Source organism: Mesocricetus auratus, unplaced genomic scaffold (assembly GCF_017639785.1).
Source record: "Mesocricetus auratus isolate SY011 unplaced genomic scaffold, BCM_Maur_2.0 Super-Scaffold_100015, whole genome shotgun sequence".
Classification (NCBI taxonomy): domain Eukaryota; kingdom Metazoa; phylum Chordata; class Mammalia; order Rodentia; family Cricetidae; genus Mesocricetus; species Mesocricetus auratus.
In genome coordinates, this window is record NW_024429198.1 from 31195811 (window position 1) to 31216208 (window position 20398).

General features: G+C 51.4%; 1 protein-coding gene across 1 annotated transcript in view; it reads left to right on the forward strand.

Moving 5' to 3' along the window:
* The window catches only part of Lpcat1 (lysophosphatidylcholine acyltransferase 1), a 48351-nt gene that overhangs the window by 5287 nt on the left and 22666 nt on the right, over positions 1-20398 (forward strand). Inside the window, exons 2-3 of the mRNA XM_040757734.1 lie at positions 13128-13270; positions 18273-18487. Of these exons, the coding sequence (XP_040613668.1) occupies positions 13128-13270; positions 18273-18487 (358 nt within the window). The remainder of the gene's footprint in view (positions 1-13127; positions 13271-18272; positions 18488-20398) is intronic.

Genomic DNA, 20398 nt, shown 5'->3' on the forward strand with positions numbered 1-20398 from the left:
AGTTTGAGAAGGCTCCTGATCTTCCTTCCCCGGGCCTGTGGTGTTTGAATGTTGAGGCAAATCTTTCATCAACTTGTGTCTCTCGAAGCTGCATTCCAGTGTGCCTGAGTCAAGGATCCAGGATGACCTACCTAACACAGGCCCGCTCCATAATCTAGTTTCATTGGACATAACCTAGGGAAAGTGCAGTCAGCCCAGAAGACCAGGGCTGCAGTTGCTCAACACTCAGTCCTTGTGGGTCGTCTGCTGCAGTGTGTTAGAGTATCCTTACCACTCCTGGCTGGAATTCCTGATGTCTCTTTTGTTCCTCAAGCCTGTAGTCTAGAAGAGAATGATTGTGGAAATAAATTCAGAGGGAAGCGCCCAGTGTTGGGAAGGCGGGTGTGTATGTATGGGCGCCAATAATATGATGCTTTATTGCATCACCATGGCAGTTTTCTTGTGAGTTAAAGCTATCCCGTGTGTTCCTGAGCTTTTTCCATGTGGTAGTGACATGCTGCACGGACCATGGGTGGAGGTACTAGCTGTGGCTTTACCTGGGACGTGCCACTGGGGTAAGCCATTCGTGTTGGGGACAGCCCCTTCTCTGAATCAGCGAGTTACTGTTCAGTTGTGTCTGCTGTACAGTCAGAAGAATGACTTACTTTCCCTAAGAACTTATTTGTCATCTACAGGCGTTTTTTTTTTTCCTACAGGCTTTTTAAAAACACAGTTTAACTATCCAAGTAGACATAGAGCTGGACTGACCTAAAGTCTGAGTGGGTAAGGACTTGCTCTTGACTGTGGTGGAGAGGACAGCTTGTGCCTGTGGGCTTGTGTCAGGTAGCAAGTGCGACACTTTCGGAGTCCCTTAGGGACTTTTTGCCAATTAGTTATTCTGTAAGGGGACCATTGCTATGTATAGATCAAACTCCAGGTCCGTCTGTCCAACAGGAAGTCTCTGGCCTACAGGAAGGAGTCCTTGGTCACTTTGTCATATGTCCCGCCACTTGTTCTTTGACTTTCTCATACGGCCTCTAAATTCCCAAAAGCTCAGCCCACTCCCAAACCAACTTCATCCTCCCCTACTCTTCATAGGCCTCTTATTCTGGCATCACCCTGAGATGCGTAGCCCCAGTAGTCAGGGAGGTGGGAACATTCCCTCTAGAGGTGTGGGATCAAGTCAACTCCCATCCTTCAGAGGAACAGCCAGTCTGGGGGGATACAGTCCCTGTGGTGGTTTGACTAGGAATGGCCCCTAGAGACCCATGTGTTTGAATGCCTGGCACTGTTAGGAGATGTGACTGCAGCTGGGGAACTGCCAGGGTGGCCTGCCACCCAAGAGCTCTGCCAAAACAGAAAGTCCTGAAGACACACATTTGGGGTCTGTATGCAGTGTCTTCTGAGAAGGAGAGTCAATCCTAAATCCCTCTTCAGAGCTGCAGGGACTCGGTGGCATTTGAACTACCTTAGGGAGCACCAGGGCCAGGACTTCCCACTATGGAGGTGGACTTTGAGGTCTTAGATGCTGAAGCCATGCCCAGTGTGATACACAGTCTCCCTCTGTTGCCTGTGGATCAAGATGTAGAACTCTGAGCTCCTTCTCCAGTATCATGCCTGCCTGCATGCTGCCATGCTTCTTGCCATGACAATAATGGACTAAACCAACCTCTGAAACTGTAAATCAGCCCCAATTAAATGTTTTCTTTTGTAAGAGTTTCCATGGTCATGGTGTCTCTTCACAGCAATTGAAACCCAAAGACAATCCCAATACACCTTCCCTCACAAGTTAAAACAAATAAGATGTGCATGTGATACAGAGTGCATGTGGTATTTGTGGTCTTCTCCATCAGGGAGCTCAGGGTGTGCTAGGGGCAGGGGTTCCCACCTACAGAGGTTGTATAAGCCACAGAGCGTGTGAGCTGCCTCCTTTCCAAATAACCTTCCTGCTGAACAGTGAAAGCAGCTGGAATGCTCTGGGGCTTGAATCTCGTGATTCCATTATCTAGCCCAAACTGCGGGTCTTGCAGAGAGCCGTAGATTGGGGTGGATTTTTCTCCTGACCTCTGCTGAGTCCTGGCTCCCTAAGGAAGATGGGACCAGAGGGAGGCCTTTCACAGCTCTCAGGCCTGTCTGTCCCACTGCATGGTGGACCTCTGAGGTTGACGCTCTCTCAGGGGTCCCCTCCCCCTGTGTTGTCTGATATTCATGGGTTCCAGCCCCCATGACCACTGGCCTAGAGGACACGTTGCTGCAGAGTTCCCCTTGTATCTCAGTATTAGAGTTAGAGTGTGAACATAGTGCTTGGGTTGGGGAGAGCAGGGTTTATCCTGCCCCCTACCTGGCTGGTATCCCTATGTCCTGGACACTTCCAGGAGAGACTTGATAAAGGAACAGTGTATTGATATGCAGGCACTTCTCTGCCAACTGACACTTGAAGTACCTCTTCTTCTTGGAGCCACCACCCTCAGCGAACAGGGGCAGGGTTAGGATCTGCGGGGGGCAGTAGAAGCAGATTGCTTAACTCTAGTTCTCTCTGGTCTCCTGAGACTAGACTCTTCCTATAGGAAGCCGGAGCCTCCTGCAGAGTCATGGGCCCCAGGAAGCTGTTGGCAGGACTCCCATCTCAGTCCCACCTGTCCCTGGTAGCCTTGGGCTTTTTGTACACGTGGTGCTGAGATGAGTGCCTGGAAAACTCCCTTCTGGAGGGCTGTAATTATGGGGAGTCCTGCCCCCTGGTGCTTGCTAAAGTAGGTCAGCCGCCACTGAGTCCCTGCAGCTCTGGAGAGGGATTTAGGACCAGTTTCTGGTTTTGAGACTCATTCTTAGGAGGTAGTGCATACAGCCCCCAAATGTATGTCTTCAGAGCTTTTTGTTTTGGCAGAGCCCTCGGGTGGTAGACTACTCTGGCAGAACCCCAGCTGCAGTCTGTGACGTTGCAGTGCTACAAGACTGTCAGAGCTAGAAGACTAGGGGGACCAGAGGGACAGAGCCACCCCCTGCCACCACCACCCCACGCACAAGGAGAGGACTTATGTTGACAGTTGCATGTGTAGTAGGGAGAATGAGAAAAGCAGCCCCGTGAGACCTCTGAAGCCCGACCGAGTCCAGAGGAGAGGCTCCCACCATGCCTGCCATGATGTTCCTGAGTCAGAGAGTAAACAGTGACCTGGCTACCCATGTATGCTGCGCATCCTGGGCCTTCCCACCAAAGAACTTTGCACTTAACTGCCCTGATGGAGGATGGTCTTCTGTATATATGTTTCTCTTATTGGTTGATGAATAAAACACTGTTTGGCCAATAGAGGCAGGAAGATAGGTAGGACTTGGCAACTAGGAGAATTCTGGGAAAGGTAGGCAGAGAGACCTCCAAGGGGCGCCATGTAGAGACTGGGAAGATAGGACATGGCAGGTGTTCTCTGGTAAGATAAGGCCATGTTGAAATACATAGATTCGTAGTTATGGGTTAATAAATAAGACAGAGCTAGCCAGTAAGAGCCCTAGCCATCAGCCAACAGTCTTATAATTAGTATAGTGTCTGTGTGCTCATTTAGGGCTGAGAAGGGTGGCAGGACCTGGGGCTCCTCCAAAACTGCCTCCTGTATGGGACACTGCTCTCTGCCCGTTTTCTCCAGTCCTTCTGTCCTGAGGTCCCAAAGTCACTGCAGAGGCCTTTTAGAGCATATGCTCCCTGCACACACACCCTTGTGCCACACCCTCCAGCACATGCCCAGCAGTGCAGACAGGATCTTGGTGTGTGCAGTTCTGCTGCTGCATCAAGTAGACTTCGACAACACAGGTGTTGAGATGCGTCCGCTGAGTGACGAGTCAACCTTCTATCCTATGCCTGTCTATTTAGGCACATCACCCACACATTAGTACAGAGATCTGCCAGCAATGGGGTTCTGTGCCGGCCTTTTAGGAAGCCTACTATCCAGACAGCATGTGGGTAAGAGGCTGGTTAAGTGGCTTCTCCCGGCTAAGAGAAGACAGTACAGTAGGGCCGTAGGGAGGATTGCCTAGGAGTCTGTATCTACAAGCCAAGGGGCTGATGGAAGCTGGGCCTTTCTAAGGACTGGGCATGTTCTTCTCCTTGAGCACAGGGCTATAGGGCTCTCAAAGCCCAGAGGTCTATGTAATAAGGCTAAAGAGTAGAGTTAGAAAGATCTTGACTAGCTATGGCCTGTCCAGAACCCTCTCTTGGCATTGTCTATTTTACTCTGGCCTCAGGGGAATCATCCCTTAACCCCCTGCTGTAAGGGAGGGTAACTGCTTCCAGTGTGGTAATCTCTTAATCTTAGAGTGAGATGGCCTCAGCCTGGGTATGCTTAGGGTGTTACTTCTGAATTTACCTGGAACTCATGTATTTTCTGACACTGCGTGTCTCCCATTGAGCATGCTCTTGGGGATTTCCAGGCCTGCAGTTACCCCCGCCCCACCCCATGTGTCAGTGCCTTGCTTCTTTTCTGCCAAAGGCTGCACTGTGTGGTTGTGTAGCTTTTCCTCTGACTGCACTGATGTTAGGACCAGGCCTTGGCCCTCCCTGGCTGAGATAGACAGTTACACAGCCTACACTGCTGTGTATGGGGCTTGCACAGGGTGCAAGTTACCCAGCACCCCACCTATCACATAAGGAGACATAGCCACATGTGTCAGGACCTGTGCTGTGGGACGTGCTGAACTAGAGGGATGAACAGGTACTCAGTGGACACCAAGTCCCAACACCCGCCTGTAGGAGCACAGCTGTGAGTGGGGAATGGCCAGGTTGTAGTACTACATACGAAATGGCCTGTGGAGACCTGAGCGGGTAACCAGGGTGACTTCCCAGGTCCTTAGTTGTTAAGTTAGGGGGTTCCAGAGGCATCTCGGGGCCTAGGTTTTCTAGCTTATAGGGTATCTCCAGCAGGAGGTGTGTTCCCAACCTGTGTTGTAGTTTGCAAAGACATCAACCATGTGTGGTTAGTGACGGAAAAACAGGACTGTACCCGAGACAGTCCCTCTAGAATCCACATGTGCCTTCTGTAGTCTTACCTGCAGCCTTCCGTGGTCACACACCAGTGTCACCAGGATCTAGGGCAAATGCCAGGGTGTTCTGGTACCCCCCCCACCCAAGGATGCCCTCCCCAACAGTGCCATGTGTGTCAGTGAGGCACTGTACACAGGCCTGAACTGGGGGGCAGGTCGAGGATCCAGCTGACAAAACAGCTTCTGGGATCTTCCCACCAGACCCACAAAGGTTGCTGAGAGCTGTCTGCCCCAGGTTAGTCATAAGCGTTCCTCATTTGCACACCGTGCGTGCGCTGAGACTGATGGTTCTGTAAGATCAAAGTGTCCCTGAAGACTGTACCACCATGGTGTGTGGCAGGGACAGCCCCCTAGGAAAATCACTCCTAATTGCCCATGTGGTTCTTAAGGTGAGTCTGTAAGTTTTGAGTGTTTTCCCCCAAAGACAGGCTCACATCAGTCTGCACCAAGAATGGTCTGGATTGGTCTGATAGACTGAGACTTCACTAGATAAGCCTTGGGTAGACCTGGCGTAGACCTGGGGAGTTGGGACTGAAGGTTTGGAAGGAAAAATAGCTCTGTCTTAGAAAAGCTATATTTAATTTTAGATTTGAGTGGGAGAACTAAGAAGCATTTATAAATAGCCATAAGCACAGCGTCTCTGAGGAGAGTTGTGGTGGAGACGTGGACACCAGCTGTGCATGGGCATCTGAGATCTCCAGCCCCATACACAGTTGGGATCTACGGCCATCACGACAGGGGCGCGAGCATGTCAGTGAGGACTGGACGGATGAATGCAGGGTACCCATGGGCAAAATCACAAGGGAGCAGACAGTACCGCCCCGCTGAAGCTGTTGTTCATTGCCCCCCTGCGCCCCGTGTCAAGCCTCATCTTGAGCCCCTGGGGTGTGTAGGATACTGAACTGATGCCGTGGGATTGGTCAGACGAGCCTGTTTGATAGAGCTGTTTGTGAACAGATAAAACTGCCTGCAGCAGCTTATTTGTTCTCGTCCTCCTCTACTCTCTGTGTGGGCATGAACCTTGGTTCTGAGCATGGCTGTTGAAAGTTCCCTGCCTCAGAGCCACGTTCTGCCGGAACAGAGTCACTCTGGACCTCATTAAAGTATGCCTGTTGGGGTGCCTGTTGGCTAGTGTGCTTCTTGGCTTGGTCTGGATGTAGTTGAAGTCACCTGGGACTCTGGGTGGCCTTGTGGTACTGAGCTTCAGCTGTGGGCTTCAGCACACGAGCCTTGGGGTTCCAGCGGAGGGATGTGTGTGGGACTTATAGTGCTTTTTAAAGCCTGCGTGTACTCTGAAAGGAAAGTACAAGCTAAACTGCGTGTGTCTTTCTTGTCTGGCTTGGGGCAGTGCTCTTGTAGGTAGGCTTCAGTGGTCACACTGCTCTACACTTTGGTCATTAGTTCCCGGTTTGGGGTGTTAGCTCACAGTTGACCCCAGGACTAATTTTCCCAGATGTCTCAGTGCCCTGGAGGCATCCCTGTAGTTTTTGCCTCTCATCTCTAAGCCATTTGGGAAGTCCATTGCCATACCTTCAGATTCTTGTTGCCTATCAGAATAGCTTTTTGGAACGTACAGGAACCATACCTGCCTTCCTGTCTAGACTCAAGTCCTTTTAGGGATGACTTTGCTTACATCAGGGCTCTGGCCTAGGCTCCTGCTTCTGGCTCCCGTCACTTGGTACTGAATGTTTCACCCATTACTTCTCATCCTGTGGTCATACAGACCAGGGACATGTGGCATTTGTAGTTTTATTTCCACCCTTCCTGTCCCAAACCCAAGAGCCAGGGGTCCCTCATGGGCTGCATTTTGAGTATGTTTTTATAGGCAAGATCAGAAGGGGCTGGTGAGAGAGAAAGACAGCCATGGCTGTTTGTCCCAGCAGGGCAGCTGTACCCTAGAGAGAGGAAGCTGGGAGGAGTGCACACTCAGCCACCATGATGGTGACCACGGGTGTCAGGAGGTCCAGGGTGATGTCTTTGTGGTAGTACTGTCCCTGTGTGAGAGCCACCGTATATCAGAGATCATGTGCATCCTGAGAAGGGCAGGGGTTCCAGGCCCTGATGTCTGTTGTGTCCCGAGGAGGTTTCTCCTATTGCTAACGGAACCTTGGCCTTGGGCTCTGATCAGCTGCCACCTTGCTCCAGTGTCTGGCCATTTTCCTCTCATTTTCCCCCCTTTGGTTTGAAGTACAACACTGCCTCCCTGGTAAGATTTTCTCAGTCCTCTGCAGGCGGGCAAGCTGGTCCTGTGGCGTGAGGATACGTGGTCAGCTGCCCCATCTCTGTTTCCCTCTGGGTTGGTTAAGGGTTTAGGACAGTTCTTTGTGTATTGCGCTCAGGCTGCTCTCTGTGGCCCCAGCAGCCCTTCATTTTGTATACCATTCCATCCAATCCCCTAGCTCCTACCCTGAATTTCTGAATGAGGAAGTGACGTGTGGACTGATGGCTTTTGATCCGTCCCCTCAGGAGCTGGTAGCGGGTCTGTAGCATCAGGTGCTCTGGTGGCTGCTTTGAGTGTGATGGTTACACCCCTGTTGGTTAATTTTACAGTTCCACATGCCCTGACGTAGACTGAGCGTGTGTGGATGTTGGGTTTGTTGGTGTGGTTGGTTCATTGTTGTGGTCCCAGCTAAGTTGCTGGCTGTGTTGTATCAAGCACCCCATCCAGTTTCTGTGTCCTCCAGACAGCCGCACCTGTCAGGGACTCCTCCAGGTGGCCATCTCTGCCACCCTTGAGCTATGCTTGCCCCAAATGCTGAAGTCATCCAGGCAGCTGCAGAGCCATCTCTGTTTGTTTCCCCGTCCCTATGCTTGTTGCCTCGGATCTGCCCTTGGTGCTTTGTGCGACTTGAAGCTCCACCCTCAGCCGTCCCACAGAGAATCCAGACTCACCTGTCCCCCAGTGGTGCTCCTGGGGTGGCATCCAGCTCTGCTGCCACCAGCAACAATAAAGTTGGCAGCCTCAGACTGTCTCCATGATGGATGGAGGAGTACGTCTCCCCAGGGTACAGAACTTACCCGTATCCCACTGAGCATACAAGGCCCGCATCACCTTCCGCATGGACCCGTGTAGCATAAAGTACTGGGTGCTCACTTGCCCTAGGACCTTCAGGCTTTGGGGTCACAGAAGTTGCCCTCTCAGGTGGATAGTGACCCCTTAATAGACCTGGCACATCCCTGGTAGGGAGAGAGAGAGAGAGAGAGAGAGAGAGAGAGAGAGAGAGAGAGACAGAGAGACAGAGAGACAGAGAGACAGAGAGACAGAGACAGAGAGACAGAGAGACAGAGAGAGAGAGAGAGGAGAGAGAGAGACAGAGAGAGAGGGAGACTGAGAGACTGACTCTCAAGTCTGGAGATGGTCAAAGCTCTGGGACTTTGGAGACTGAGTGTGTGGAAGGGGCTTTGCCCAAAGACTGGACAGTGAGGCAGAGAGAATGACCACCACCGGAGTGCAGGGACACCCTCTGCCAGTAGTTCTGGGTCATTGTGGTACCAGCCTAGGGCAGGGACAGAATGGGACCTTGGCCAGCAACCTGGATTGGCCTATATCTAAGTCCTAGACAAAGGTGGGAGTTTTCAAACAACCTTCCAGGAACGACTGCTCATGAGAGTGTCTTACTGTGACCATTGGTTGATTTTTCTAAGGAGCCAGAATGAGACCTCCTAATGGGTCCCTCAAAATCTAATTCAGACTGTGTCCTGTGATGGAAGGACTGTGTGTGTATACCAGTGCCTATCCGTCTAGACTATATGTCTCTTAATTGGTTGGTTTGTTGTAATCAACCTTCAGGGGGCAATTGAAGTTAACACAGCCCCAAGCCAGTGTAATTCCTTACTGAACTGTGGTGCAAATACCCACTTCTGTTTCACGGGCAAGATAACCACATAGTTTGCTTGGCCTGGCACCTTTGAGAGTGGTGTGTGGCTTCTTATAGTGACGTAGTCTTCACTCCCCACAGCTGGACTCAGGGAGGTGGGGCTGTGGGTCCCAGCGTCGGTGGTCTACACCTTCTGTGTTCATGGAATTTTCTTGGAGTTTGCAACCTTGAGCCAGCCCCGTTGTCACCGTCTGCATAGATGAGTCCTTTACTGTCACCTCTCTCCTCTTTTGTCTGTCCTGTAGCCTGTACCAGTCTGTCCCTTCATTCATACTCTTGACCAGCTCTTCCCTGGCCAGGTCCTGCAGGGTATCCAGTCTGCCACGTGCTACCTCACTTCCTGTGGTGGACAGATATTCTGCATGTGGTTTTGGTAAAATGGACTCCGCAGGCCTTTCCACGCGCATTACATGACATCCAGCATGGCACTGGGGCCTCGTGGCTGTGGAGAGTGGACTCCTGTCTCACTCCCAGCATCTCTAGCACACTCTGTTCACGATAGAGACAGAGCTCTCTATCTTATAAGCTGCAGCAACAAAGGGTACCGTGTGGCTTTGGTAGAGAGACAAGCCCTGTCCTGGCAGTGGCCGCCCACACCTGGAAGGCAAGGTGTCTGGAAAGTTGTCGGATGCTCTGTTGCTCTTCAGTGTAGCCTGCTTTTCTAAGAATGTTTCTTGTAGCTGCCTAGAGCTTTGCTTCTCCTTCCTACATTCCATACAGTCACCTCCAGATTCAGCTACTCTGGTGCCATAGCCTCCTGGCTAGCTGTTTCCTTTGTTGGGACTCAGAAACCTTGGCCTCTCTTATGTCTGTGGTCCCCTGGTCTGTTCAGATCAGTTTGAACGAGGGTGGCCACTGATGAAGTAGAGACCAGTGGATAGGCTGAGTCTGCATGAATTTGGTAGCCTGTGGAGATGTCAGGAGATGTGGGCAGAAGGTACAGTAGTAAGTTCTAGAAGGTTCTAGGACTGTGGCAGGCCCCTTCTGTTACGAACACTCTTTCCCGCCAGCCGGGTCCCACAGCCTCGTCAGCCCCAAATGAACACTCAGATGCTATATTAGTTATAAAGCTGTTGGCCGATGACCAGGGCTTCTCATTGACTAGCTCTGTCTTAATTATTAACCCATTTCTATCAATCTATGTATCACCATGAGGCTGTGGCTTACCTGGTAATGCCCAGCATGGTGTTACTCCTCCAGCAGCATGGTAACTGTCTGGCCACACTTCCCAGAATTCTCCTCATCTCTTAGACCCGCCTATCTTGCTGCCCTATTGGCCACTAGCCAAATAGTGTTTTACTCATCAGCCAGTAAGAGAACATATATACAGTAGGACTTCCCCCATCACCCATCACTCCTGCCTTGCTTACCTGGGGAAGGGTTCCCTGCTCCCTGGGATACAGACAAAAGCAGGAAAACTAGCGCTGAGTGAAGGTGGAGGCAGAGTACACAGGAAGCTGATCCTGACACTCGAGGCCTCTCGACCCTCCCCAGTGTGCTGTACAGCCACAGCAAGCTGCCTTCCTACTACATGCACCCCCCCACACACTGCACTGCAGCGCTGCAGAGGGCTGTCTGCTCCCCTCCTGTGCAGCACCCCGGTGCAGAGGGCTGTCTGCTCCCCTCCTGTGCAGCACCCCGGTGCAGAGGGCTGTCTGCTCCCCTCCTGTGCAGTACCCCGGTGCAGAGGGCTTCCTCCCCAGCTCACACAGCCACCCCGCATGTTGAAACAGTGCCGCAGAGACTACCTCTTCAACTCTCAAGTTTGGCATTGTTGCGAAGCCTGCTAAGGGCTTCTAGGAAAACTCCTCATGGAGAACAAACAAGATTAACCCAGGGAGAAATGTAGCACGGATTCTAATTGTTCTTCATGATAAAAACTCAGAGTCAACTGTCTGGGTGAAAGCTGAAGGATCAGAGACGCAGAGCATCGAGTCACTAGAGTTCTTACCTCTACCAACGCTCAGACCAAAGGGGCGATCCTGTCCTCAGACTGCATCCTCACACTGACTGCTGTCTCTATGAAACCTGACTGCGTCTACTCTCCTGTCTCTTCCCTCCTTATATTCCTCTCTCCGCACAGCCATATCACCCGTCTCCACCTCCCTAGTGCTGGGATTAAAGGAGTGTGATCCCGAGTGTTGGCATCACTTTTGTGTGAACTCTGTTTCTCTTTTAGACAGATTCAGTCTCGTGTAGCCCAGGGTGGCCTTGAACTCACAGAGTTCCATCTGCCTCTGTCTCCTGAGCATTGGGATTAAAGGTGTGCACCACTACTCCCTGGTCTCTATTGCTAACTAGTGTGGTTAACTCTACTCTCTGATCTTTAGGCAAGCTTTGTTATAGCAGAACAAAATTATCACCACAGAGAAAAACAGAGTTTGCAAAGCTGGGACCCTCGAGACTTGGAAGCTGCAGCCAGGTAGCCAGAGATGTCAGTGGGAAGTGGGCAGTTGGAACAGCACAGGGTTTGTGGGGCGGGGATAACAGGTGTCTCCCCTGGAAACCAGTCAAGAGTTGATCCAGGCCAGCTACCAGCAAGCCCCGCACCCCTAACACGAGCCCTGACAGGTGGCTTCCCGGCACCCCTAAGGCAAGTCCCAGCGTGTTATTTCCTAGTATTGTGAGCAGGAATCTGACATTGGAGGAATCACGGATCTTTAGCTTGTTGCAAAGAACCAGTATCATGTCCCAACAGAGGTAGGCAGGGTGGTTGATGATATTCTTACAGGCTTCTGTGGGACAGGGGAGGTCATCACTACGAGATGTCCTATGTAATTATTGTCCCAGGGAAGGAACTCTGTGTTAGAGTAGACGTTGGTACCTGGATCTTGCCCTGCCCTTGGGCCACAAGTGACTGTTGGGCCTTTAAAAGGTGTGAGTGTGGATTCATCCTCAGTGTCAAGCCCACACTGATTGCCGGGGCTGTGAAAAATGTCTTCCATTAATGCAGCATTTGGCTCTGCCCCACAGAGCTGAACTGCCCACCACATGTCTTCCAAATGCAGAGCAACAGGCAGCCGCCTGGTCCTGTAGCCTCCTGCTGCTCCGAGGTGAGCACTGCTTAGTGAGCCGTACCTCCCTTGGGCTCTGGCTCTCCTGCCAACCTGGAGAGCTGTCCTTATTCCTCTGCTCTCTTGTCTTGCGACTCCTCTCAGCTCCCTCACCAATATTTAAGACTGCAAGTGCTATCTCTGTGCACATCAACAATTTGTGTATGTGCACATGTGCGTGTCGAACACAGAGGTGAGTCTCAGATGGGGATTCCCTAGGCACCATCTGCCTTGCTTTGAGACAGGGTTTCTTACTGGTCTGGAACTCACCGAGTAGGCTAGGCTGGCCGGCCAGTGAGCCAGCCCCAGGGTCCCAGCAATCCCAAGTGCTAGGATCTTACAATTGTGCTACCACACCTGGCTTTCTTACTTGTGTTCTGGGGTTGAATTCAGGTCCTCAGCTTCTTACAGAAAGCACTCTATAGACTGACATATCTCCCCAGCCCCACCTAAATGATTTCAGGGAGAGGTGGGAAGGTATGATGATTATTTGTTGAGCAAGGCCTGGAAGTCTGGCTCCAGCTTTGGGTGCCAGTTCCTCTGTGGGATATAGTGTCAGAGTAGAGATGAGGGTGATGATGGAGGTTTCTGCCCCACAGCTCTTAATCTCGGGGTCATGGGTACATGCCCCACGTTGACTGCCATTTGATGATGGAAGTTTCCGTCCCGTCTGTTCCCACAGCCGCTTAGCCCCAAATAAACACGTGGACGCTATATTAATTATAAAACTGTTGGCCAGTGCCTCAGTCTTCTTATTGGCTAGCTCTGTCTTAATTATTAACCCATTTCTATTAATCTGTGTATTGCCACAGGCTGTGGCTCACCCCTAATCCGGCATGTTAGTTCTTCGGCAGCATGGCATCTCCCAGCCTCTCTGCCTCTCTCTCCCCAGCATCCTCCTTGTCTCCTAGCCCTGCCTGTCTTCCTGCCACTACTGGCCAATCAGTGTTTTGTCAACCAATAAGAGAAACATGTATACAGAAGACCATCCCCCATCATGAGTGTGCCAATCAAGCTGTGCCTTGTTGTTCCCAAGATATCCCAAGTGCCTTTAGTCGGGAGCGGGAGGATGGGGCCACAGTGATGGCAGTGTACTTGCTAGCTGGGACCCGGCTCTGCAGGACCCCAAGCTGCAGACAGCTCCAACACGTTCTCAAACAGGAGTGCTTAAAAAGTAACACCTGTCTTCCAGGTGGCTTTTATGACGTTAACGCTGTTCCCCATCCGGCTCCTGTTTGCTGCTTTCATGATGCTGCTGGCCTGGCCCCTTGCACTCGTGGCCTCCCTGGGACCGCCTGATAAGGAGCCAGAGCAGCCCATGGCCTTGTGGAGGAAGTAAGTAGCTCTTTTGACTGACATGTGTCTGTGTGCGTGCGTGCGTGCGTGCGTGCGTGCGTGCGTGCGTGCGTGCGTGCGTGTGTGTGTGTGTGTGTGTGTGTGTGTGTGCATGAGATATTCGATGTCACAGTGTTACTGCTCAGTCAGTGTGGACCTGTCTCTCTCTTTCTAAGCCTGACTTTATTACTGGGACCTGTTCACCAGGGACCAGTGCTGTCTTCTCGCTGCTTTGTTTGAAACTAGCTTGTCCCCTGCCTGTCTCTTCCTCTGGTATTTTTAGGCTTCATCTTTGGGGCTCTATGGGTCATGGAGCTGCTGTACCCATGTCCCAGAGCGCAGAGATGCCCCCACCACCATGGCCTCCTGTATTCTAAAATCTCTTCCGTCTCTTGATGGCCTGAAGACTAAAACCAGAGCTCCCAGGCCACCTTCACCCAATTCTAGATCTGCTGGTGGGAGTTGGGGAATGTATTCTGCGTGGATAGCTCTTGGGCTAAGTTGGCCCAGCACCACAGTGACATGGGTCCCTGCCTCAACCCCCACAGAATGGGTGCTGTGGTCAGGGGAGGGAGCATATCTTCCACCTTTTGAGTGGCAGGTCACAGTTGACACACCTTGTCCACCTGGGTCACTGAAAGTAGACAAGCCTGCACTCTTTTAAGTCCAGTGATCTGATAACCACTTTCTGACCAAACTTGACAAAGCTGAAGCTCTGACTAGCTGGATCCAGACAGTCCTGCCCTAGTGAGGACCTTGATCCAGTCCAGGCTTCCTGAGTGTTGGACACTGTCACTGTAGGCTGAGTCTTTCTTAGACCCAAACTGGCTCTTGCCTTTAAGTATTAGATATGAATGAACCTCAGCTGTCTGGAGATGCACATATTTTGAACACAGCCAATGCTGTAGACACTTTACGTGTTTCTTGTGTCTTTCTACCTGTCACAGGTGCCTTAGCCAGCACTCTGAGAGTGCTCTGCTGTTATCTCTAGAGCTCCCTTCACTAGCTCAGAAAGACAAATTCTTGCTGGAGATACTGGCAGAAAGGCCTACAGGCCAGCTTGGCTGCTGTGCAAGTAACCTTTTCCCGGAACATGGCCACCCCCGGGGCTACTTTTTCAGGGAGCTGAATTGTGTGGGTGCAAGGGACTCTGTGGCCCCAAAGCCTAAAATGTCACTATCTGGTGCTCTGCGGGCTGTATGCACCTGGACCCTCCAGCCTTTCTTTTCTTTGATGCACAGGATGTTTGTTCAGGAGAGAGGCAAGAGAGAACCTCGTCTAAACTTCGTCTCTCTGGGTGTCAGATCATCAGGTGCTGATCCTCATCCAGTGTGGGCGTTGAGTGAGGCCAGTCCTCTGTGAAGTTGTTGCTTGCTCTCCGTTCTTCATTTGTCTGAGATTTCATAATCCTCTTAGAACAGCATGCTTTATCGTGACATCCTTTAAAAGCGTAAAAAAAAAAACCCATAACATATGAAACTGGCATGAAATAAAACCAAGCACTGCAAATCTAGACCAAACCAGATCATCCTGCCTTTGAACTTCCTGAGTGCAGTAGTTCCACTGGGAAGCAGGCTTGGGTGGATTTAAAGTTCTGCTGTTGTTTTACATGCCTCCTGATTCTTCCCCACACCAGTTCGGAGTCTCTGAGCAGCAGGACCATCTTCACAGTGACTGACCCGGGCTGTGTTCCTGGCCTCCATGCTCCTCTGAGACTCTCCTATGTGCCCACACACTCCATGGGCTTCAGCAAGCTACAAAGGGCCATAACCACAACAGACTGTTTGCAACAGCTCTGTCCCTGTGTCCAAGTCACTCAGTCTGTTCACAACAGCTTCCTTCACTGCACAAACGTGATGCAAGTACTGTTTCATGTGAGTGAGTGGGCGAGTGAGTGAGTGAGTGAGGGAGTGAGTGAGAGAGAGGCTGAGATTTCTTACACAGCCACGGTTTCCTTCGAGTTTGGTATGTCTTTGTCAGCTCAGGGTACATGTCATTCTGTGTGCGAGAGAGCAATGTGTGTATGCCTGAGCATATATGTGTATAGTGGTACGTGTGCATGCATGTATATGAGTGTGTGTATGTGAAGCATGCACATAGATGAATGTACACACATGCATGTGTGTGTGTCTTTTGGAGTGTGCATTTAGATGAGAGAATGGATATGTGTGGAGGTACTGGAGTACGTGTATTTGTATTTGTTGACATGTGTATGTATGAGCATACACAGGTAAAAGTGTGTGTGTGTGTGTGCACACCTGTTGGAGTGTACATTTTTGAATGAAGATGAGAGTGTGCATGTAGATGAGCATGTGCGCATATGCTGAAAGTGTCATGTGCCTTGCTGTGCCTCTTGAAGCCCTGGACACCTTCATTCAGTGCCTGTGGGAACTGAGTGGATTTGTGGCCTGGTCTCTCGAGGATGCTTCTGACCCCTGAAAGGAGATGTAGTAATAAGGAGCCTTAGAGTGGCGCAGGATTAAGAAGAAGCCGGGTTTAAAATAACTGGCTACAGAGCCGTCGAGGCTCTGCTGAGTTACAACAGCAGATTCATTCAGACCCAGACTGTTACGTTCGCACAGCAGAGCTGTTGTGAACAGATTGATGTTAAAGACGACTTTTTTTTTCTGGATGAAGTTGGTGGCATTCAGACATCCTTAAAAATCTCAGGCTTTCGGTGAATGACACAGTTTTACAAAGGATGCTTATTTTAAGTCACTTTCGAAGTACAGTGTCGTGAAAATCATGCTGCTGCCTTTTGGTAGTACTGGCCCCTACAAGTCCAGGGGTGGGCCAGGCAGGTAACCGTCAAGGTCCTCCAGCTGCTGGTCCTGAGGGCTCCTCGAGACTCCGTTCCTGGGTTAGGAGGTTAATACGTGAGATTGAAGGACTGAGTATCTAACCCCCTACCCTCAGAGAGGAGTCCACATCCTGGGTATAAATATGACTTCCTCTGTCTGCAGAAGCACAACCTCACCCCATGATTTAAAGTCTTTATGCACGCATTCTCTGCTTTGCATTTGGACTGTAGCCTTTGTTCTTCCTCTTGCCGTTTGACTGTCCCTGTTTCTTTCTTGTGGCAGAAATTCAGCCTCAGTGCTCCATGCCCCAGAGTCAGGCCACACTGTGGAGTAGTACTTACCTCCTGGGGCATCCAGATCCTGGGGTGTCTGCTCTTTTGTTTTGCTGCTGTTGTTGAAGCCTTTCTGGAATGTCAGGTTCTCTTCCCAGAAGGAATTTGCAAGAGGAACTCAGACTTGATGAGCTACTGACAACCAGCTTGTTCCCCCTTGGCTGGCTGAATATATAGTGTGCATGCCCTCCTGGAGGGTGCAGGTCTACTGTCCTGAGGCTCGTGCTCCTGTGTGTGGAAGCAAACTGCTTCCCTTTGGAATCCTCCCCTCAGCCTGCGCCCAGAGCCCCAGGTCTTCTTCAGCACCGAGCAGCTGCTGAGCTCATGGTCCATCCCTCTTCTCCTTGATGTCTCTGTAGCTTTCTTTCCAGACTTTTACTTGACCTCCGACCTTGCTCTGAGCTCACTGTCCTCCTTGCCCCTGTGACAATACCAGCCCCATGAGGGTCTTCACCTACACTGAGCCCACAAGGTCTGTCTCCACTCACACCATCAGCCTGGGGCACCCAGCCCTTACGGGTAAGCTGGCGGGGGCCATCTGTTCGGCTCAGCTCTTTTCCCACCCCCTCCCCGTACTCGCCCCGCCTCCAGCTGTCTCCATCTTTCCCTGTGAGGGCAGAAGGGTATTGTTGTCAACAAGACGGGGTTGATGGTGCTCACTTTGCATCTCCCCTCTTCCTCTTGCCCTCCCGAGACCAGCGCCTGTTCCAGTACAGCCTCCTCACAGCTTCAGTTTCCTGTCCTCTGCGACCTCCTCCTCCTCCTCCTCCTCCTCCTCCTCCTCGGGAGCTGTGCGTTTTACTTTCGTACATTTTTCTTGTGAGTCCGTCTAGAAGTACCCAGCTGGCATTGAGAAGTACATACCCCTGGGTCACACCATCCTTAGAAATAGAACCTTGAACCTGCCCCCTCCCCTGTCTCACTGTAACTACAAGGGCTGCCGATCCTCCAGGTAAGCAGAGGTCTTTCCAAGGTGACTCCTCCAGGGGCTCTGTGCCCAACAGCGATTGGCCACTACTTAGATCTGCTGGGGCTCCTCTCACAGAACCTCCAGGGGAAGTTAGCGCTTTGGGAAAAATCATGGAACAGGGCTCTGAGCTCTTTTTTTTTTTTTTTTTCTGTGTCTTTTGGTCACCTGGTGCATTCTGCAGTGAGCCTCCTCTGGAAACCAAGCGCCACCCAGGGCTGCCCATACTACATGTCATTGCAGGGGTGGCCTGGGAGTTGTCTGAGTAGTGACTGGGGTTTGTTGAGGGAGAGTAGGAAGGAGAATACCAGGTTTGAGTGCCTGAGTTCTCATGTGTGTAAAAAGGACATCATGGGAAACCAAGATGCATGGCCTAGGCCAGTTTTCTTTCCCTACATCCGTGTCCATCTAGGTCCTTCCAGAAACTGTACTGACTCACGTGGTCAGCCTCCAAAGCAGGGTGGCCTATGGGAAGGAGGTCTGGAAGGATCACCAGGCAGGGCACTGCCCTTGCTCTCAGCTGATTAGCCTGCAGCTTCTAATGGTGTCCTACGTGCTTTGGTAGTTTGTCTGCTCGTACACGACTGAGTGCTAGCATGAACTGCTGACATCTGAAGCGTGGGTGTCTTTGACCTTGGCGTGTGAGCTGCTGTCAGTGCTGAGTAGCTGTGCTCACTTGCAGGATGCTGTGTGGTGGGGCAAGTCCTCTGGTTGTGTGTCAGATGAGGTGGGAGAACACTGGCCACCGGTGTCCCAGAGTCAAGCACACCCGCTCTCCTCTCAGGGCGGTTGCTGCAGTAGCCTTCAACGCCCTGCGCTACTGCCAAGGCCTCAGCATCGTTCCTCCAGGCCCCCGCATGCCTGTGTAGAGGCGGGAGCCTGATGCTGCCTATCTCTTACAGGGTCGTGGACTTCCTGCTCAAGGCCATCATGCGCACCATGTGGTTTGCTGGCGGCTTCCACCGAGTGGCTGTGAAGGGGCGGCAGGCCCTGCCTGCTGAGGCTGCCATCCTCACCCTGGCACCACATTCCTCCTACTTCGATGCCATCCCTGTCACCATGACCATGTCCTCCATTGTGATGAAGGCGGAGAGCAGAGACATCCCAATCTGGGGAAGTGAGTGAGCACGCGAGTGGATGAGCCCCTGGGAATGGGTGAGCCCCTGGGAGTGAGAAAGACGCCTCCCCAGTGACAGGCCCCTTCGAGCTATATGCTGACACAAAACCTGCCCTGGCTGGGCTCTGTTTGTCCTTGTGACCCCCCTGTAGCATGAGCTTTTGTGGGTTTTATTTATCAGCACCTACACATGTATCCTCCAGTACTGTCAAGCACAGAGATGCCTGTCCGACCATGGTCTGTCTTGTAAGCACACATTTCTTGTATCACAGAGCAGCTCGGGGCTCCTGAGCTTCTGGGCAGCCTACTCCTGAGGACCAGTGACTCCCACAGACCAGGAGCAGCAGAGGCTTGGGGCTGCTGATAGGATCTCAAATCCTGGGTATCCTGATGCATCACAAGGCCTTTCTATCTCATTCTAGGAACCAGAAGTCCAAGGTCATAGTGTGAGCAAGGGGAGGGATCGTAGTGTATGTGAGGGGGGAGTCATAGCGTGTGCAAGGGGGGTTCATAGTGTGCGTGAGGGGGATCCCTCCAGAGGCTCCATGGGAGATTGTCCTACCTGACTGGTCACATGACCAGCTTTCCTCTGTCCCTCATCTGTGTATGTCTTTTTTTTTTTTTTTTTTTTTGGTTTTTCGAGACAGGGTTTCTCTGTAGCTTTGGAGGCTGTCCTGGAACTCGTAGACCAGGCTGGCCTCGAACTCACAGAGATCCGCCTGCCTCTGCCTCCCGAGTGCTGGGATTAAAGGCGTGAGCCACCAACGCCCGGCTCTGTGTATGTCTTAGTTAAGAGCAATGCCAGTGGATAACCCATGATGTCCTCATTTTAAGATCCACAATTTCATCTACATAGACCTTTTGTCTGAAAGGCCATGTTTACAGGGTGTAGGGTTGAGACATGGAGAGAACACAGTGTTGATATCCAATTGCTTTTCACACCCTGGCTGACTTCCTTCATGGTTCCCAGGCGTCTCAGTGGATGACGTGGGTTTAGGGGGTGGTTACTGGGTACTGTGGTGATTGTGGTGGCTGTGGTGTCCCTGAAGAGTAATGGGAGGGAGGAGATTTCTGCCTGATACCTGTGGCAGAAGAACCACAGCTTTGAACCCACATCATGGTGAATGCATATCCCCAAGTAAGAAGAGACACGGAATTGGCCGAAAGGCTATGTTCTATGTTCTGAAGCCTCGCCCTGGTGCCTGGGCACTCTGCCTGTGAGCGAATTTTCTAGGGTGGCTCCGTGGGTCTCGTGAATATGGCCCCTCAGCAGTCTCATTTACACTACGAAGCATACTTTTGTGTCTCCCAGACTGTGTGGGCCCTGGCAGTGTCATCTGAGAGCAGAGGGGCCTCCTGGTGTCTTAGTTAAGGTTGTCGTTGCTGTGATGAAACCCTGTAACCAGAAGCAGTTGGAGGAGAGAGGCTTTATTTCAGCTTACAGTTAAACATCACAGCATATCTCTAAGGGAAGTCAGGACAGAAACTCAAGCAGAGAACTGAAGCAGAGACCATTGTAACTCCCGGCTAGATCCCACTGCCCTTCTCTGCCCCAGAGAAACACACAGACACTATATTAGTTATAAGCTGTTGGCTGGCAACTTGGGCTACTTATTGGCTTGCTCAGGCTTAATTATTCACGCACTTTCTAATAATCCATGTGTTTCCACCTGGCTTTATCTTACCAGAGAAAAGGTCTGGGCCTCTTATCCTTTGGGGTCTATATCACGTCTGCTCAGTGTCTCTGCAGAGAAGAGAGAGTGATTTCCTGTTTGTTCTTACTTATATACTGTTACTGCCTGCTATGTCACTTCCTGTCTGGATCACATGGCGACTTCTCTTTACTACATTTCCCAGAATTCTCCTTGCCTTCTAGTCCCGCCTATCTTGCTCCCCTATTGGCCAACAGTG